The 16554-nt window shown below is 71.5% G+C and overlaps 2 protein-coding genes across 3 annotated transcripts in view; one reads left to right on the top strand and one right to left on the bottom strand.

The window, feature by feature from the left end:
* Positions 1-559: 559 nt before the first annotated feature.
* On the bottom strand, positions 560-10387 carry ACTR1B (actin related protein 1B). Its single transcript, XM_074981992.1, has 11 exons — positions 10237-10387; positions 6689-6753; positions 5846-5921; positions 5250-5375; positions 4569-4693; positions 4021-4237; positions 3685-3777; positions 3132-3306; positions 2240-2301; positions 1893-1933; positions 560-1580 (listed from the first exon to the last, which is right to left on the bottom strand). Exons 1-11 carry the CDS (start codon positions 10282-10284, stop codon positions 1478-1480), a joined length of 1131 nt encoding a protein of 376 aa, XP_074838093.1. The 5' UTR covers positions 10285-10387; the 3' UTR covers positions 560-1477.
* A 562-nt stretch (positions 10388-10949) lies between these two features.
* LOC142004378 (E3 ubiquitin-protein ligase MARCHF5-like) overlaps positions 10950-16554 on the top strand; it is a 31768-nt gene continuing 26163 nt past the window's right edge. The window contains exons 1-3 of one of the 2 annotated variants that reach the window (XM_074982000.1): positions 10950-11618; positions 15044-15246; positions 15356-15486. In XM_074982000.1, coding sequence (XP_074838101.1) covers positions 11605-11618; positions 15044-15246; positions 15356-15486 — 348 coding nt within the window. In that variant the 5' untranslated portion in view covers positions 10950-11604. The remainder of the gene's footprint in view (positions 11619-15043; positions 15247-15355; positions 15487-16554) is intronic. The other variant, XM_074981999.1, reaches the window with a different exon arrangement.

The raw sequence follows: 16554 nt of genomic DNA, 5'->3' as shown, positions 1-16554 counted from the left end.
AGGAACTGAGCGGGGTTTGAGTCGGAGGCGGCAGTTAGAAGAGGTCGGCGGGGAGGGAGCTGGAAGGAGTCAGCCTGGACTGGGGGGAAGCTGCACCCCAGAGCGGCCCCCCTCGGGCTTCTCTCCCCAGCATGGGTTGCAATGACTGTCTCTGACTGCTGCACTGACCCCTCTGTGCTGAGCTGTGTCTGTCGCCTCCAACTCTGTTCTACCTGCTGTGTGACAGTCACTCCTGCCTGCAGCTCGGGGCAGTGCTTGGGGACCCCTGAACCCCAATACAGCTGGGTTATGGCATGCACAAACCCCCAGGCCTGGGTCTCCTCCAGCAGGGCAGGGTGACCAGCACCAGCCTTTGCTCCTCTTTGGGTTGGTGAAGCAGCCAGTGGGTCCTACCTGTCCCCCCAGCAGACACGGGACAGGCCCAGCTGGCAAAGCCTGGGGGCAGTAGGAGAAATATAGCTCTGCAGCAGCCTCCTCTCACCCAGAGCTTGAGGGACCTGGAACCAAACCCGCCAGGCCAGGAAGGGGGCGCCAGGCCAGACACCAGGACACGCAGGGCTACGTCATAGTTATTACTATAATGAATTTACAAAAAAGAAATACAGGCAGCTGCTGTTTTGTACATTGCAGCCAGGCAGGGGCCGGCAGCTGTGCTGCAAGGAGCAAACGGGGATGGCCAAGGTCCAGGCCCGGCTGTGGGGGGCTGCGTGCATGCAGGGGGGCTCCAGAGCTGAGCTCAGCCCCCCCCCCGCTGCCCTGTGGCCCCTGACTTTGCTGGGGGGCAGCTGCCGGAGTTGCTCCCCCCAGCTCCATCCCTCTCCACTCTAAGGTTGCTCCTCGGCCAGGCCGGCCCCCCAGAGCCAGGCTGTGCGGGGGGAGGGGGTCAGTGCAGGCGCTGGGCTGGCACCCCCAACCTGTTGCTTGCCCGGCCGGAGCAGCACACTCCGGGGGCCGAGTGACTGTGCCACTGCACTGGGAGGGGGGCTGTGGGTGGCAGCCAGAGTCCCTGGCAGGAAGAGGGGCTCTGCCCCACAGCAGCAGAGGGGCCTGCAGAGCTCCGGGCCCCCTTGCAGCCGGTATGGGCCCCAGCCCCGAGCAGGGGCCGCTGCGCTGAGCACCCCGTGCAGCTGGGCTTTGCTCCAGGCCTTAGAGGGGGTTCTCACCCCTCCAGCGCAGCAGGGGCCGGAGACAGGCTGCAGCCCGCTCAGCCCAAAGCCGCTCCCACGGGCACGCTGCCCTCTGCAGGGCTCTCCAGCCCCCGCAGGCTGGGCCCTGCTCAGGGAGGGGCTGCCCAGCCCCAGGGGCGTGGGGGGCGGGAGGGATCAAAGCCCGGCTGGGGGCCGCGCGCGCGGCCGAGCGGCTCGGAGGGCTCCGGGGCTGCCCCACCCGCCGCTGCTGCAGTGAGGGGGGCCGGCGCTGGCAGCCCTGGCTTGGAAAGCAGTAACGCAAGGACGCCCCCGCCCCGGCCCCCCGCCCCCTAGAAGGTCTTGCGGTGGACGGCCCAGGCCCCGTCTTCCTCGTACTCCTTCTTGGACACCCACATCTTCTTGAAGGTGTCCAGCGAGGCCAGGATGGAGCCGCTGGGGGGGAGAGGCAGAGTCACAGGGGGCTGGAGGCGCGCGCCGCCCCCCCAGCCCTGCCTGGGACAGGGCTCCCCCCCCACCGTCAGGGCTTGTCCTGGTCTCCAGCCCTGCAGAAGGTGCCCACCCATGCCAGGGCACCTCCCATAGCAGCTGGCCAGGCCTAGCTGGAGGTTGCCCCTTCCTTTCCCCTCCCCTCCCCGGCCAGGCGTGTGCAGTGGGTGCTCTGCCAATGCCCCCTGGGCCACCCCCAACCACCCAGCTTCCTGGGGCCCTGGCGCAGCCCGAGAGCTGCCCGCGGGTGCCACTCACCCAATCCAGGTGGAGTACAGTCGCTCCTGCGGGGCCGAGATCTGGAAGGAGGCAGGGGGGTCAGTCCAGCCAGCAGCCACCCCCGCAAGGGGACTCAGCCCCCAGCTGACGGGGCACCCCATGGGAGGGGGCCATGTTGTGGGGCAGTGGCTCAGGCAAGCCGGCAGCCGGGGGAGGAGGGGGGAGCGGCACCCAGGAGACAGGAGGGTGCCAGGCTGTGGCCAGCTCTCAGCGGAGCAGGTAGGGGTGGGGGCCCTGCACACCTGGGAGCCAGCCTGGTGGGCAGGACCAGCAGCAGGGCTGGGCCAGCAGCTGGCGTCGAGCCGGGGGCGAGTGCCCAACCTCACCTTAATTTTGACGTCCTTGGGGGCGAGTTTCTTCACCTCGCTGAGCAGTCGGTCCCCAAACCCTGAAAAGGAACGTGGGCGTTAACGCCGGTGCTGGAGAACAACCCTGGCAGCTGCAGGGTGGAGAGTGTGATGCCTGGCTGCCCCCACAGGGCATCACCCAGTCTTGGGCCCGGCCTGAGGCTCCCAGCCCTGGGGGCTGAGCCGTGTGCCCGCCTGGGAAGGGCACTGACCATGCTGCCTGGCACAGGCTGCCTTGAGGGCCCGGCTGGGCCTCCTGCTTTCCTTGCAGAGAGCCCAGCTCCACACCCAGCCAGCAGCACCCTCCGGGCAGAGTCCTGGGGCAGGAGCCTGCCACTTACCCACCCCACCAAGTGCCAGGAAGGGCGTAGCCAGCACAGGGAGTGCCCACGCTGAAGTGAGAGAACCTCTCATGGCAGAGCTGGGCCCTGAGCCGAGGGAGCGTGTGACTCAGTTTCCCCTGGGGGCTGAGGGACCATCAGGCCTTCCCGCCTACTCCCTGGACCTTCCCTGCCAGTGTCTCAGCGCCAGGCGCAGTGCTACTGGCTTCCCTGCCTTGGAGGAGTGATGGCCAAGGTGCGTGGAGGCGCCAGGCCCCAGGGCTGCGCTGTCTGTGGCAGGCAGGGAGAGCCCAGCTCAGCTGCTGGCCCTGCACAGAGGTGTGAGGAGGTGCCAGGCCCCAGCACTGCACTGTCTGCAGCAGGCAGGGAGAGCCCAGCTCGGCTGCTGGCCCCTCACAGAGGGGTGAGGAGGTGCTAGGCCCAGTGCTGTGCTGTGCTGCCTGCGGCAGGCAGGGAGAGCCCAGCTCGGCGGCTGGCCCTCTGCAGAGGGGCTGCTGGCAGCAGAGCAAGGCCTGTTGTTCAGGCCGCACCTTTGAAGAGCGTGGAGCCTCCGGACAGCACGATGTTGGCGAACAGCGTCCGCCGCAGGTCCATGTCGGACTTCTGGATGGCGAAGGCCAGCACCTCATGGATCCCTTCGCTCTCGTCCCCCACCAGGTCCGGCTGGAAGAGCAGCTCGGGGGCGCGGAAGCGGGCCGGGCCCACCTGCCAGAGAGCAGCGTTGGCCCTGTGCCGCAGACAGGAGGGGGCGGGTGGGGGGTATGCCCAAATCTCTGGGTGTTCACTGCACAGGGAGCCCCAGGACATGGGCTGAGGGGCAGAAGTGCAACTCCAGGGGCCTCACCAGCTCCCAAAGCTCTGCCGCGGGGGAAGCCATCCCCCAGCTGTCCCAGGATCCCAGGAGCAGGTCACCCCCAGCCAGCCCCACGGCGAGGGGTTGGGGTGCTGGAGCCACTTGACACCCAGCGCCCCCTGCACTAGCCCAGACCGGCTGGCAAGGAACCAACAAACCCTGCTGGGGCCAGGGGAGCGCCCACAGCAGCCCAGCACGGAGAGCTTGACTTCTGCCTCCTTGGCACTCACCTCCAGGGTGCTCCCGTCTGGCAGAGTGTAATGCACCTTCTCCGTCTCCAGCGCCTCGTCCTTCTGGGGGTTAATGGACAGGTAGCAGGCCCGCTGCGCAGGGAGAGCGGGTCAGTGCCCAGCCAGACCGTATCCCTGTGCCCCCCACCCCCTCTGGGCAGCCAGCCCTCCCCCAGGTCCCAGGAGCGAGGGTGAACTGGCAGAACTTCCAGCACGGGTAGAGCCGGGCAGGGCAGAGCCGCCTTGGCCGCAAAGCTGGGCTCTTCCCCTCGGCGTGCCCAGCCGCGCCAGACGCCGGACGGGCCCCCTGCTGGAGTGCACCTCGCCCGCCCCTACCTCCTTTATCATCTTCACCACCTCGAACTCGGCCGAGGTGTGGAAGTCGGAGCCCTCCTTGCGCAGCAGCAGGCGGAGGTAACGCGAGACGTCCCGCCCGGCCAGGTCCACCCGCATGATGGAGTGCGGCATGGCAAAGCCCTCGTAGATGGGCACCGCATGCGTCACGCCGTCCCCCGAGTCCAGCACGACCCCCGTCGTGCGGCCTGTGGCGTAGCTGGAGCAGAGGGAAACCCTGTGAGCTCGGCCCGCCCGCGCGAGGGGCTCCCTGCATGCTGGATCGTGTCCCATCAGCCCGAGACAGCACCCGCTCACCCCCGAGAGGCTGCCACCTCTGGGGAGTGACGGCACAAGTGTTTAACAGCGACGCGGCGCCCGGCCAGGGCAGGGCCTCGGCCCAGGACGCTGGGCAAAGGACGCTGCAGATTCTGGCCCACTCGTGGCCGTCCAGGGCTGATTCTGAGCCCCCTGGAGCGGCACAGGTCCTGCAATGCCCAAGTGTCTGCCAGGGCTCCCCCCGCACTGGGAGGGCAGAGGCCGGTACTCACAGGCTCAGCACAGCCTGCATGGAGATGAAGAGGGCTGGGACGTTGAAGGTCTCGAAGAAAACCTCAGCTGCCTTCTCGCGGTTCTTGCAGGGGTTGAGGGGGGCTTCCGTCAGGAGAACGGGGTGCTGCAGGGAGGCACCCAGTTAGCACAGCCGGGCAGCCAACCCCCAGGCCGCAGGCAGGGCCTGCTGCCAAGGGCAGCCCCTCATGGACAGGCCTGTATGCCGGTGCTCCTGGGACCAGGTGCAGCTGGCAGAAGCGAGCCCAGGCCAGCCAGCGGCTGGAGCCAGCTCAAATCCAGCTGAATTCACCTGCCCACGCTCGCTCGGTGCCTGGGCAACCGGAGCTGGGGGGTTTCAGCCAGGTGTCCAAGCGCCCCCAGGCACCAGCTTGCCCCGGCTGTCGACTGCAGGACAGAGACGAGGGGGAAGCCCAGGCAGGAAGGGGAAGCTGGGCCTGGTGCCCCCCGGCCGCGCTCGCTCTGAGGCAAGGAGTTCAGCTTGAGGGGATCACGCTGGGCAGCCGATAGCCCCCCACCCTCCAGCCGGGGTCGCGGGGACAGCCCCCGGCAGGCCAGGCCTCCTCTCGCCTCAGCCCAGCCAGCTGCGGTAGCGGTGTTCATCGGCAGGCCCTGGGCCTGGGCTGGCAGCGAGGCGCCAAGAGGCCCCCACAGCCCGGTACCTCTTCGGAGAAGGTCTGCAGCTGGTCCTTGGAATACACGTACTGCCAGATGCGCTCCATGTCGTTCCAGTCCCGGACGATGCCGTGCTCCATGGGGTACCGGATGGACAGCAGGCCCCGGTGCTCCTGCAGCGCAGGGGGAGGGGAACCAGGTCAGGGCACCTCTGGAGCAGGGAGCCAAGGCTGAGACCCCTCCCTGGCAGCCCAGCGCCCCCCAGTGCCAGCCCTGAGCCCCTCGCCTGCCCCCCCAGTGCCAACCTAGGGCCAGCCACCACCCCAGTCCCTGCAGCGCTGGTCTGAGGCTGCTAAGGAGCACAGGCCCTGCCCCACTTTGGTGTGGGTGTCCTGGGAGGCAAAGCCACGTCAGCTCCCCGAGCGCAGGCTGCAAGGGACGGCCGCTCGGCCGGGGCCTGGTTCTGCAAGGCCAGCCCAATGGGGCACACGGGACGGCCAGCCCCATTGTCTGCACAGCTCCCAGAATGCACCTGGCTCCTGTGGGGTGCTGGGAGTCTTTGGACCTCCTACAGCTGGAGAACTGGCCCCGGCCTGCGCCACAAGCTGGGGGGGGAGCCCCAGAGGCCGGGGGTAGCGGTTACCTCTGCCTTGGGGCCGATGAAGAGATCCCCCTCCAGCGCCCCTGCCATGACCCGGACGTGCTTGGGCCGCCCCACACTGGGAGAGAGAGAAGCAGTTAGTGGAGCTGCAGCGCACACGGCTCCCAGCTAACAGACCCTCCTCCACCCCGCCCCGGGGGGCAGAGGGGCCTGGCTGGCGCCCTGAGGGGGCAGATCAGCTGGTGCGAGTCAGACAGCCCAAGCCGAGGGGGGTGCCAGCCGTTATGGGCGGGGGCAGAGGGTGCAGCTGAGCTGGCTTGGCATCCCCGGGAGAACTCTGCGGTGGGGCTGGGATGAGGACTTTGGGGAGTAGGAGGGGACCCCAGGTTTGGGGAAGGGCTGGGGGTCAGGGTGCGGGATCTGGGCCGGGGTGCAGGAGGAGGTGATGGCTGCAGGCTGGGGGTGAGGGCTCTGGGCCAGGGTGTGGGCTGTGGGGTGCAGGAAAGTGCCCATGACTGTGGGGGGCTCAAGCCAGGGCAGGGGCTCAGGTCTCAGGCGTCCCAGGGCAGTTCTGCTGCAGACACTGGGGTGGGGAGGGAAGACCCTCCTTTCCTTGCTGTGGCAGCTCAGTGCTGGGGCTGGCGGGAAGGGCCCCACCCCGGCCCCTCCCACTGCAGCCGCAACCCCTGCACAGGGCTTGGTGGGGGCAACATGCCAGGACATGGGAGCCACTCCTGACACCCCCGCCCTCACACAGCCCCACTCAGTTCTCCCCAGCAAGGCTAGGCCGCCCCACCCCCAGCCCCTAGGGCTGGCTGCTGCTCCCGCTGGGGTCTGCAGGGCGACCCCGCCTGGCGCTGCCCCTGGCTCGGCGCAGATACTCACTAGTTCGGGAAGCAGTACTTGGGGATCTGGTCACCAGCAAAGCCCGCCTTGACAACCCCGGAGCCCTGGGAACACACAGAGCCGTTAACAGCACCCAGCGCAGCCCACGGCCGTGAGAATGGGGGCGCCCGGGGCAGGGCCGGCCCAGAGGGAGAGCGCCTGGCTGCTGCGTGGGAGTTCCTGGCAAGCAAGTCCCCTGGTCTCGGGGCCCTCGGTACAATCGGGAGAGGCGCGCGAGGAGGCACATGCCAGAGATCTGAGGTGCCCAGCCGCCGCAGGGACTGGCAGCTGCCACAGTGGTGCTGGGGGTGGGACGGAGGTGCTGCAGGGATGCGGGAGCGGGGCAGCTGCCGTGAGGATGTGGGGGGCGGGTGGCAGCCGCCCCTCCGCTCGTTATAGCTGAGCCTAAGCTAAGGATGTTTTGCCCTCCAACAGGTTTGGGAAAGGAGGAAAAGGGGCTGGTCAGTTTCTCCCCTGCTCTTAGTCACTTTCACTTGGAGGCCTGGCTGGGCTCCTGTCAGCTGGCAAGTCACCCCCAGGCTGGGCGGGCCAGAGTCCAGCAGCTCCTTTGCACGAGGCACCTCGGGGCTCTGGGAGAACCAGACGGCCCCGGCTGGCGGAGCCGGAGCCCGTGAGTAGCAGAAGAGTGGGGGTGAGGGCCGGAAATGGCAGCGTGCTAAGCCCCATGCCCACTCGCCACAGCTCTGCGCCCCTGGGAGTCCCATCGGGGCACAAGTCAGGGACTCTGATGGGAGCCCAGACTGCGGCTGGGGCCACGAGGTGAGCCCTGGCCGCGGGGGAGGCCCCCGACCCTCTGTAGCCCAGGGAGGTTATGACAGCAGAGGTACTGCCCGGCCTGTCCACGCCTGCACAAGGGGCACAGCAGACGGCAGCCCTGGGAGGGGCAAGCAGAGGCCTGCCTGGGGGTCTCCGTTCTGCCCCACACCTTGTGCCTTCAAGGATCAGGTGCCTTGCACCCTGCTGTCATGGGAAGGAGTGAGTGGAGCCAGGCAGACTCCCAGCAAGGTGGGGAGGAGGATGCAGCTGCATCCCATGAGTCCCAGCGCTCCAGAAGCTAAACAGACACACACACAGACTCAGTTGTTGCATGTCTGTCCCCAGCCAAACCAGGCCAAGCCCCGGTCTGACCCCAGGCTGGGCCGCCCATTCCCTCCCACACACTGTGCCCAGGCCGGGCCTGGCTCCCATGGCAGTCACAGCCAGAAGAACCATGAGCCCGGATGGGCCCAGCAGCTTTCCCTCTCCCTCTGCAGTGCCAGCCTTCCCCCGCAGGCGGGTCCGGCTCACTATTGGCACTGTCCTGGTTGGGCAACTGAGGCACCAAACGGGGACCCAGCACAGCCACAGTCACGTGGAATCAGGAGTTAAACCTTCTGAGTCCCAAGGCCATGAGAACAGCCGGACTGGGCCCACCACAGGTCTGTGGAGCGCAGCCTCCGGTCTGTTGACCTCGGCCGCCACCAGGCGCCCCGGAGGGAATGCACAGAACATGACAATGACCAGGTGATCCAGTCCCAGCCTCTGGCAGCCGGGTACCTAGGGGCCCTGTCCCCATCCATCTCAGCACCCAGGAACGTCTCTTGTTCCTTCTGAGCCCAGTTCTAGGCTCGGCCATCACACCGTCCTGGTGCCATGCTTCCGTACGCACGCTCCAACCTGCTGCCTATTCATTTCACTGGCTGACCCAGAGCGCTTGCATTTTCTGAAGGAGGAAGTAAGCCCAGCCCCGCCTGGCCGAGGCGAGCACCCAACGCTGCAGGCAGGTCCCACCGAAGGCTGCATCTCAGCAGGGCAGCTGCAAGACGCCACTGTAAACACAGCAGCCAGCAGGGAGAGGCCCCGTCACCAGAGGCCAGATCTGCCCTGCCCAGCTCCCAGGAACGGCTCCAACTGCCATCTCCAGCTCACCGGCTTCTCCTGGCCCCACTGCCAAGGATTCCCAGCAAGCAAGCAAGGAGGCTTCCAGCCACGCCCTATGCCCGAACGGGCAGGCACTGGGAAAACGCTGTGGTCTGACCCCTTCTGTGCACAGAACCACACGTCCAGGGAATGTAAACCACACTTCACGCCCTGTTGTTGTGTGCCAGGGGAAACCAGGCACACGGGGGCCCAGGAATCTCCCCACCAGATGACACGGGGCCGTCCGAGGACTTTACTGGCCACAGGGTTAGACGCTCGATTAGGGCCTAGCTGGCTGGGGCTCTACACACGTCACCCAGAGCCCTTGGCTCTACTAAGAAAGACATCAAGCGAAAGCTGCTCCGAAGCCACCGGGTCTCCAGGACCACAGGTGGGGAGACAGCAGGGACGGCTGCTTGGAAAGCCAGGCTGGATTTCACTGGCCCCATGCCGAGCGTGAGACACGGGCCAGGGACTCTCCTGTGGAAGAGGTGGTGTGGGAATGCACAGCCCCTCCAGCCAGCGGGGACGGTGCTGAACCAGACAGGAGGAAGTGAAGGGGGCGGAGGAGTTACCCATTCAGCAGCAGGACAAATGTCCCAGAGGCCTGACAGGCCGGTGGGGCATTACGCTGCCACCCTCCAAGCAGAGGCTGAATGCGCGGGGGGGGCAGCTTGGAGGAACGTGTAGGGCCCGGGCTCCCCGGCTGTGGCTCAGGGGCTCCTGGAGAGCTGGGGAAGGCAGCGGGCATGGGCCTGGGTGGTGCCCACAGCATGGAGCCACTGGCCACTCTCCGCTCTGGGTACAAGCGCCGCCAGCAGCTGCTGGGCGCGAGGGAACCCCCCCAGCCGAGCGCGGGACCCAGGCAGCAGCAACGTGCTCGGAGCTCCAGGGGGCAGCCCACCCTGCGCGCCCAGCACCGCCAGGGGGTCCCCACACCCGCAGCGCCCGGCCCGGCCCGGCAGCCTGCAGCACACAGGGAGCAGCCGGTGGCAGTGCGAGTCCCAGTGTGCACCCCGCTGCACCCCAATGCCCCTAGCCCCCACCAGCCCCCAGGGCCCCTGCGCTGCCCCCCCAGCTCCCCCCCAGCCTGCCAGACACCCCAGCGCCCCCCACCAGCCCCCCAGGGCCCCCGTGCTGCTCCCCAGCACCCCCGCCAGCCTCCCAGACCCCCCAGCGTGCCCCACTGCCCCCCCACCAGCCTCCCAGACCCCCCAGCGCCCCCCACTAGCCTCCCAGACCCCCCAGCGCCCCCCACTGCCCCCCACCAGCCGCCCAGGGCCCCCCACTGCCCCCCACCAGCCTCCCAGACCCCCCAGCGCCCCTCACTGCCCCCACCAGCCGCCCAGGGCCCCCCACTGCCCCCCCACCAGCCTCCCAGACCCCCCAGCGCCCCCCACTGCCCCCCACCAGCCTCCCAGACCCCCCAGCGCCCCTCACTGCCCCCACCAGCCGCCCAGGGCCCCCCACTGCCCCCCCACCAGCGTCCCAGACCCCCCAGCGCCCCTCACTGCCCCCACCAGCCGCCCAGGGCCCCCCACTGCCCCCCCACCAGCCTCCCAGACCCCCCAGCGCCCCCCACTGCCCCCCACCAGCCTCCCAGACCCCCCAGCGCCCCCCGCGCTCACGTTGTCGATGACCACCGGCTGGTTGGCGATGATGTCGTAGGACTCCATGGCGCGGCGGGCGGGGGGGGGGGCGGGGCGGGGCCGGCGCGGCGGGGGGCGGGGCGCTGCTCCGGGCTGGGCTCAGTCTCACGCGACGCGGCTGCCCCGCAACCACCCGCCCTGCGCACCCGAACCGGCCCTCGGGAGCCGCGCACGGGGCGGGGCTAGGCGCAGCCAATCGGCGCCTCCCTGGGGCCCGAGTGACAGCCGGAAGCCGAAGGGTCCGCGGGGGAGGCGGGGTGGCTGGTTTGACAGCCAGCCAATGGGACGCGGCGGCGGGGGCGGGTCTTCCGCAACAAGCCTGTCGGCCCGGCGTCGGCAGGGTGATGTCATGGCTCTGCTCTTAAAGGGCCCGTGCGCGGCTCCCTGCCGCGCCCCTGGGGGCAGGCGGGGGAGGCGTGTGCGCATGTGCACTACGCCCAGGGCCGGCCCGGACTCTGCGCTGCACGGGGTCACGTGGGGGCTGTTGCGCTGCACCGGGGTCCTGCTGGGCTCCCCATGGCTTGCACAGCGAGCCCGGCCCCGCGCCCCCTGCAGCCCCGCCCCACTGGCAGCCCCGCCCCGCGCCCCCTGCAGCCCCGCCCCGCTGGCAGCCCCGCCCCGCGCCCCCTGCAGCCCCGCCCCGCCCCGCCCCCGCCCCCGCCCCGCGCCCCCCTGCAGCCCTGCCCCACTGGCAGCCCCGCCCCGCGCCCCACTGCAGCCCCGCCCCGCCACTGCCCCACTCCCCACTGCAACCCTACCTCACTGCCAGCCCCGCCCCTGCCCCACTGCAGCCCCCTCCCCTCCCCGCCCCGCCCCGCCCCGGTTGTGCACCCAAGGGGGCCGGGCCGGGTTGGGGTGTACCCGAGGGGCGCAGCGGGAAGCGATCTGAGCCCAGGGGGGTGTCCCTAGTGCCGCCGGGGAGGGGGCCGGGGGCTGAGGGTTGGGTGGGGCGTGGGGGGGCCGGGCGCCCGGTTTGTCACCCCGGAAGACGGGGCTCCCCGGCCAGTCCCAGGCTGTTTTTGCCACGGTGCCAACAGGCCAGGCTTGCCCCGTGAGCTACTCCGCCCAGGGCAGGGCCGCCTAGTGGTTACTGCCTGGCGCTGGTCGCGGGGCGCCGCCGGGGGCCCCCTCGCCTGCTGACGGGCCCACCAAGCTCCGGCCCGCCTCGTGCCTCAGTTTCCCCCCAGAGCCGCAGGTGCCTTCCCCCCCGCGCCGGCGAGCCCTGACCGGGCCCCAGGGCGTGCGGGGTGAGCTCCGGGCGGCGCCGCCCCGGGGCCGGGCCCGGCCGGGAGCGGAAGGAGCCGCGCAGCGCAGCGCAGCAGCCGGCGGCGGGTCCCGCGTCCCGGTATGGCCGAGGAGAGGTGAGCGCTGGGGGGTCTCCCCGCTGCAGCCGGGCCCGAACCCCCTCCCCAGGCCGGCAGAGTCCCCGGGAGTCCCCGCCCGGCACTGGGGGGGGCCCAGGAAGGGGCTGTGCCAGGGCTGGGGGAGGCTGGAGATGCCGAGCTGGGGCTGGACATGGGGCGGGGGGGGCTGGGTCCTCTAGGGGTTCTCCTATTCTGGGGTGGGGGGGGCAGAGGCTGCGGGTGCCCCACAGAATCACCCGAGGTGTGTTGCACTCCGTGGGGCGTGGCCAGGAGAGCCGAGACCCCTGATGCTCTGTAGGGTGTCGCTGGGGGAGCCGTGGCGCTCCGTGGGGGAGTCGCCGGGGGAGGCGAGCGGGCGTGGCGCTCCGTGGGGGAGTCGCCAGGGGGAGGGAGCGGGCGTGACGCTCCGTGGGGGAGTCGCCGGGGGAGGGAGCGGGCGTGACGCTCCGTGGGGGAGTGGCCGGGGGAGGCGAGCGGGCGTGACGCTCCGTGGGGGAGTCGCCGGGGGAGGGAGCGGGCGTGACGCTCCGTGGGGGAGTCGCCGGGGGAGGCGAGCGGGCGTGACGCTCCGTGGGGGAGTCGCCGGGGGGAGGCGAGCGGGCGTGACGCTCCGTGGGGGAGTCGCCGGGGGGAGGCGAGCGGGCGTGGCGCTCCGTGGGGGAGTCGCCGGGGGGAGGCGAGCGGGCGTGGCGCTCCGTGGGGGAGTCGCCGGGGGGAGTTGAGCGGGCGTGGCGCTCCGTGGGGGAGTCGCCGGGGGAGGCGAGCGGGCGTGGCGCTGCGTGGGGGAGTCGCCGGGGGAGGCGAGCGGGCGTGGCGCTGCGTGGGGGAGTCGCCGGGGGAGGCGAGCGGGCGTGGCGCTGCGTGGGGGAGTCGCCGGGGGAGGCGAGCGGGCGTGGCGCTCCGTGGGGGAGTCGCCGGGGGAGGCGAGCGGGCGTGACGCTCCGTGGGGGAGTCGCCGGGGGGAGGCGAGCGGGCGTGACGCTCCGTGGGGGAGTCGCCGGGGGGAGGCGAGCGGGCGTGACGCTCCGTGGGGGAGTCGCCGGGGGAGGCGAGCGGGCGTGGCGCTCCGTGGGGGAGTCGCCGGGGGGAGGCGAGCGGGCGTGGCGCTCCGTGGGGGAGTCGCCGGGGGGAGGCGAGCGGGCGTGACGCTCCGTGGGGGAGTCGCCGGGGGGAGGCGAGCGGGCGTGGTGCTCCGTGGGGGAGTCGCCGGGGGAGGCGAGCGGGCGTGGCGCTCCGTGGGGGAGTCGCCGGGGGAGGCGAGCGGGCGTGGCGCTCCGTGGGGGAGTCGCCGGGGGGAGGCGAGCGGGCGTGGCGCTCCGTGGGGGAGTCGCCGGGGGGAGGCGAGCGGGCGTGGTGCTCCGGGGGGGAGTCGCCGGGGGAGGCGAGCGGGCGTGGTGCTCCGTGGGGGAGTCGCCGGGGGGAGGCGAGCGGGCGTGACGCTCCGTGGGGGAGTCGCCGGGGGGAGGCGAGCGGGCGTGGCGCTCCGTGGGGGAGTCGCCGGGGGAGGCGAGCGGGCGTGGCGCTCCGTGGGGGAGTCGCCGGGGGGAGGCGAGCGGGCGTGGCGCTCCGTGGGGGAGTCGCCGGGGGAGGCGAGCGGGCGTGGCGCTCCGTGGGGGAGTCGCCGGGGGGAGGCGAGCGGGCGTGGCGCTCCGTGGGGGAGTCGCCGGGGGGAGGCGAGCGGGCGTGGCGCTCCGTGGGGGAGTCGCCGGGGGGAGGCGAGCGGGCGTGGCGCTCCGTGGGGGAGTCGCCGGGGGGAGGCGAGCGGGCGTGGTGCTCCGTGGGGGAGTCGCCGGGGGAGGCGAGCGGGCGTGGCGCTCCGTGGGGGAGTCGCCGGGGGGAGGCGAGCGGGCGTGGTGCTCCGGGGGGGGCGAGCGGGCGTGACGCTCCGTGGGGGAGTCGCCGGGGGGAGGCGAGCGGGCGTGGCGCTCCGTGGGGGAGTCGCCGGGGGGAGGCGAGCGGGCGTGACGCTCCGTGGGGGAGTCGCCGGGGGGAGGCGAGCGGGCGTGGTGCTCCGTGGGGGAGTCGCCGGGGGAGGCGAGCGGGCGTGGCGCTCCGTGGGGGAGTCGCCGGGGGAGGCGAGCGGGCGTGGCGCTCCGTGGGGGAGTCGCCGGGGGAGGCGAGCGGGCGTGGCGCTCCGTGGGGGAGTCGCCGGGGGAGGCGAGCGGGCGTGACGCTCCGTGGGGGAGTCGCCGGGGGAGGCGAGCGGGCGTGGCGCTCCGTGGGGGAGTCGCCGGGGGAGGCGAGCGGGCGTGGCGCTCCGTGGGGGAGTCGCCGGGGGAGGCGAGCGGGCGTGGCGCTCCGTGGGGGAGTCGCCGGGGGGAGGCGAGCGGGCGTGGCGCTCCGTGGGGGAGTCGCCGGGGGGAGGCGAGCGGGCGTGGCGCTCCGTGGGGGAGTCGCCGGGGGAGGCGAGCGGGCGTGACGCTCCGTGGGGGAGTCGCCGGGGGAGGCGAGCGGGCGTGACGCTCCGTGGGGGAGTCGCCGGGGGGAGGCGAGCGGGCGTGGCGCTCCGTGGGGGAGTCGCCGGGGGAGGCGAGCGGGCGTGACGCTCCGTGGGGGAGTCGCCGGGGGGAGGCGAGCGGGCGTGGCGCTCCGTGGGGGAGTCGCCGGGGGAGGCGAGCGGGCGTGACGCTCCGTGGGGGAGTCGCCGGGGGAGGCGAGCGGGCGTGATGCTCCGTGGGGGAGTCGCCGGGGGGAGTTGAGCGGGCGTGACGCTCCGTGGGGGAGTCGCCGGGGGGAGGCGAGCGGGCGTGACGCTCCGTGGGGGAGTCGCCGGGGGGAGTTGAGCGGGCGTGACGCTCCGTGGGGGAGTCGCCGGGGGGAGGCGAGCGGGCGTGACGCTCCGTGGGGGAGTCGCCGGGGGAGGGGAGCGGGCGTGATGCTCCGTGGGGGAGTCGCCGGGGGGAGTTGAGCGGGCGTGACGCTCCGTGGGGGAGTCGCCGGGGGGAGGCGAGCGGGCGTGGCGCTCCGTGGGGGAGTCGCCGGGGGGAGGCGAGCGGGCGTGACGCTCCGTGGGGGAGTCGCTGGGGGGAGGCGAGCGGGCGTGGCGCTCCGTGGGGGAGTCGCCGGGGGGAGGCGAGCGGGCGTGGCACTCCGTGGGGGAGTCGCCGGGGGGAGGCGAGCGGGCGTGGCGCTCCGTGGGGGAGTCGCCGGGGGGAGGCGAGCGGGCGTGACGCTGCGTGGGGGAGTCGCCGGGGGAGGCGAGCGGGCGTGACGCTCCGTGGGGGTGTCGCCGGGGGAGGCGAGCGGGCGTGACGCTCCGTGGGGGAGTCGCCGGGGGGAGGCGAGCGGGCGTGGTGCTCCGGGGGGGGCGAGCGGGCGTGACGCTCCGTGGGGGAGTCGCCGGGGGAGGCGAGCGGGCGTGACGCTCCGTGGGGGAGTCGCCGGCACGTCCCCACTCCCTGCTGCGCTCTGGCTCCCGGCAGGCACTGCTGGCTCTGCTTCTGCACGGAGCAGGAGGACCGGGCGGCCGAGTGGATCTGCCCCTGCCGTTGCAAAGGCTCCACCAAATGGGCCCACCAGGGCTGCCTGCAGCGCTGGCTGGACGAGAAGCAGAAAGGCAACAGCACCAGCCGCGTCAGCTGTCCGCAGTGCGGCACCGCGTACCACGTCGCCTTCCCCACGCTGGGTGAGTGGGGACGGGCGCTGGGGTGGGCGTGGGTCCCCGGCAGCCCCTGGGGCCCGTCTGGTGTCTCCTCGGGGAACGCACGTGGCCTGAGGGTCTGATCTCCCTGCAGGGCCCCTGGTGTATTTCCTCCACAAGGTGGACCGGGCCCTGTCCAGAGCCAGCCCCTTCGCCATGGCTGGCATCGTGGTGGGAACCGTGTACTGGTCAGCTGTCACCTACGGGGCCATCACCGTCATGCAGGTACCGGGGCGCCTCTGACGGGGGCCTGAGCTGAGCTGCAAGGCTCTGGGATGTGCAGGAGTGACTCTACCAGCAGATGGAGCTGGGTGTCTGGCTGGCTGTGCAGCTGGTGTGGGCAGGGGTGGTGCAAGGCTGGCTGTGCAGCTGGTGTGGGTGGGGTGGTGCTGGGCTGGGGCGATAGAGCTGGTGTGGGCGGCAGGGGGTGTTGCCAGGCTGGCTGTGCAGCTGGTGTGGGTGGGAGGGTGCCAGGCTGGCTGTGCAGCTGGTGTGGGTGGGAGGGTGCCAGGCTGGCTGTACAGCTGGTGTGGGCGGGGGGAGTGTGTTGGGGTTTGGGGTCCCCCTGCACTGCACCCCATCCGCTGGCAGGAGTGACTCTCACTCAGCAGGTACAACAGGAGGTTTATTAGGCAACAGATGCCCAGTTTCTCACAGGAGCGTCAGTGCAGCCGCCAGAGACAGTCCTTCCAACCCGTCCTGGGGAGAAGACCCCGAGGGGGGCCCCTCTGGGGTGTAGCTTCCCCCTCCTCAGGCTGGCTGCCTTCCAGCTCTCTCTTCCCCCAGCCTCTAACTGCTGCCCCGCCCCCCATTCAAAACCAGCTCGGCTCCTCCCTGCTCTTTGTTCAGGGCAGAGGTGTTACCTGCCAGTTGTAGCCCCAGGGTCATCCTTAGCCACTGGGAGCTGCTCTGCTTGTCTCCCACATCCAGCCTGACTCACACATGGACTCCCCCGACTCCATCACAGGGGGTTGCCAGGCTGGGGCGATAGAGCTGGTGTGGGCCAAGGGGTTGCCAGGCTGGCTGGACAGCTGGTGTGGGTGGGGGATTGCCATGTTGGCTGGACAGCTGGTGTGGGCAGGAGGGTGCCAGGCTGGCTGTGAAGCTGGTGTGGGCTGGGGGTTACCAGGCTGGGGCAATAGAGCTGGTGTGGGCCAAGGGGTTGCCATGTTGGCTGGACAGCTGGTGTGGGCAGGAGGGTGCCAGGCTGGCTGTGAAGCTGGTGTAGGCGGGGGGTGCCAGGCTGGGGTTGTACAGCTGGTGTGGGAGGGGGGGTTGCCAGGCTGGGGTTGT

This window comes from Carettochelys insculpta, chromosome 31 (assembly GCF_033958435.1).
Source record: "Carettochelys insculpta isolate YL-2023 chromosome 31, ASM3395843v1, whole genome shotgun sequence".
NCBI lineage: Eukaryota > Metazoa > Chordata > Testudines > Carettochelyidae > Carettochelys > Carettochelys insculpta.
Note: the sequence above shows the minus strand (reverse complement) of the source record. Positions and strands in the feature narration are given on the sequence as shown.

Coding starts and splice junctions, on each gene's coding strand:
- ACTR1B (XM_074981992.1), bottom strand. CDS start 10,284: ATGGAGTCCTACGACATCATCGCCAACCAGCCGGTGGTCATCGACAAC. Junction 1,934..2,239: donor CCAAGGACGTCAAAATTAAG/GTGAGGTTGGGC, acceptor GCCTCCTTCCAG/ATCTCGGCCCCGCAGGAGCG. Junction 1,581..1,892: donor CTGTACTCCACCTGGATTGG/GTGAGTGGCACC, acceptor TCTCCCCCCCAG/CGGCTCCATCCTGGCCTCGC.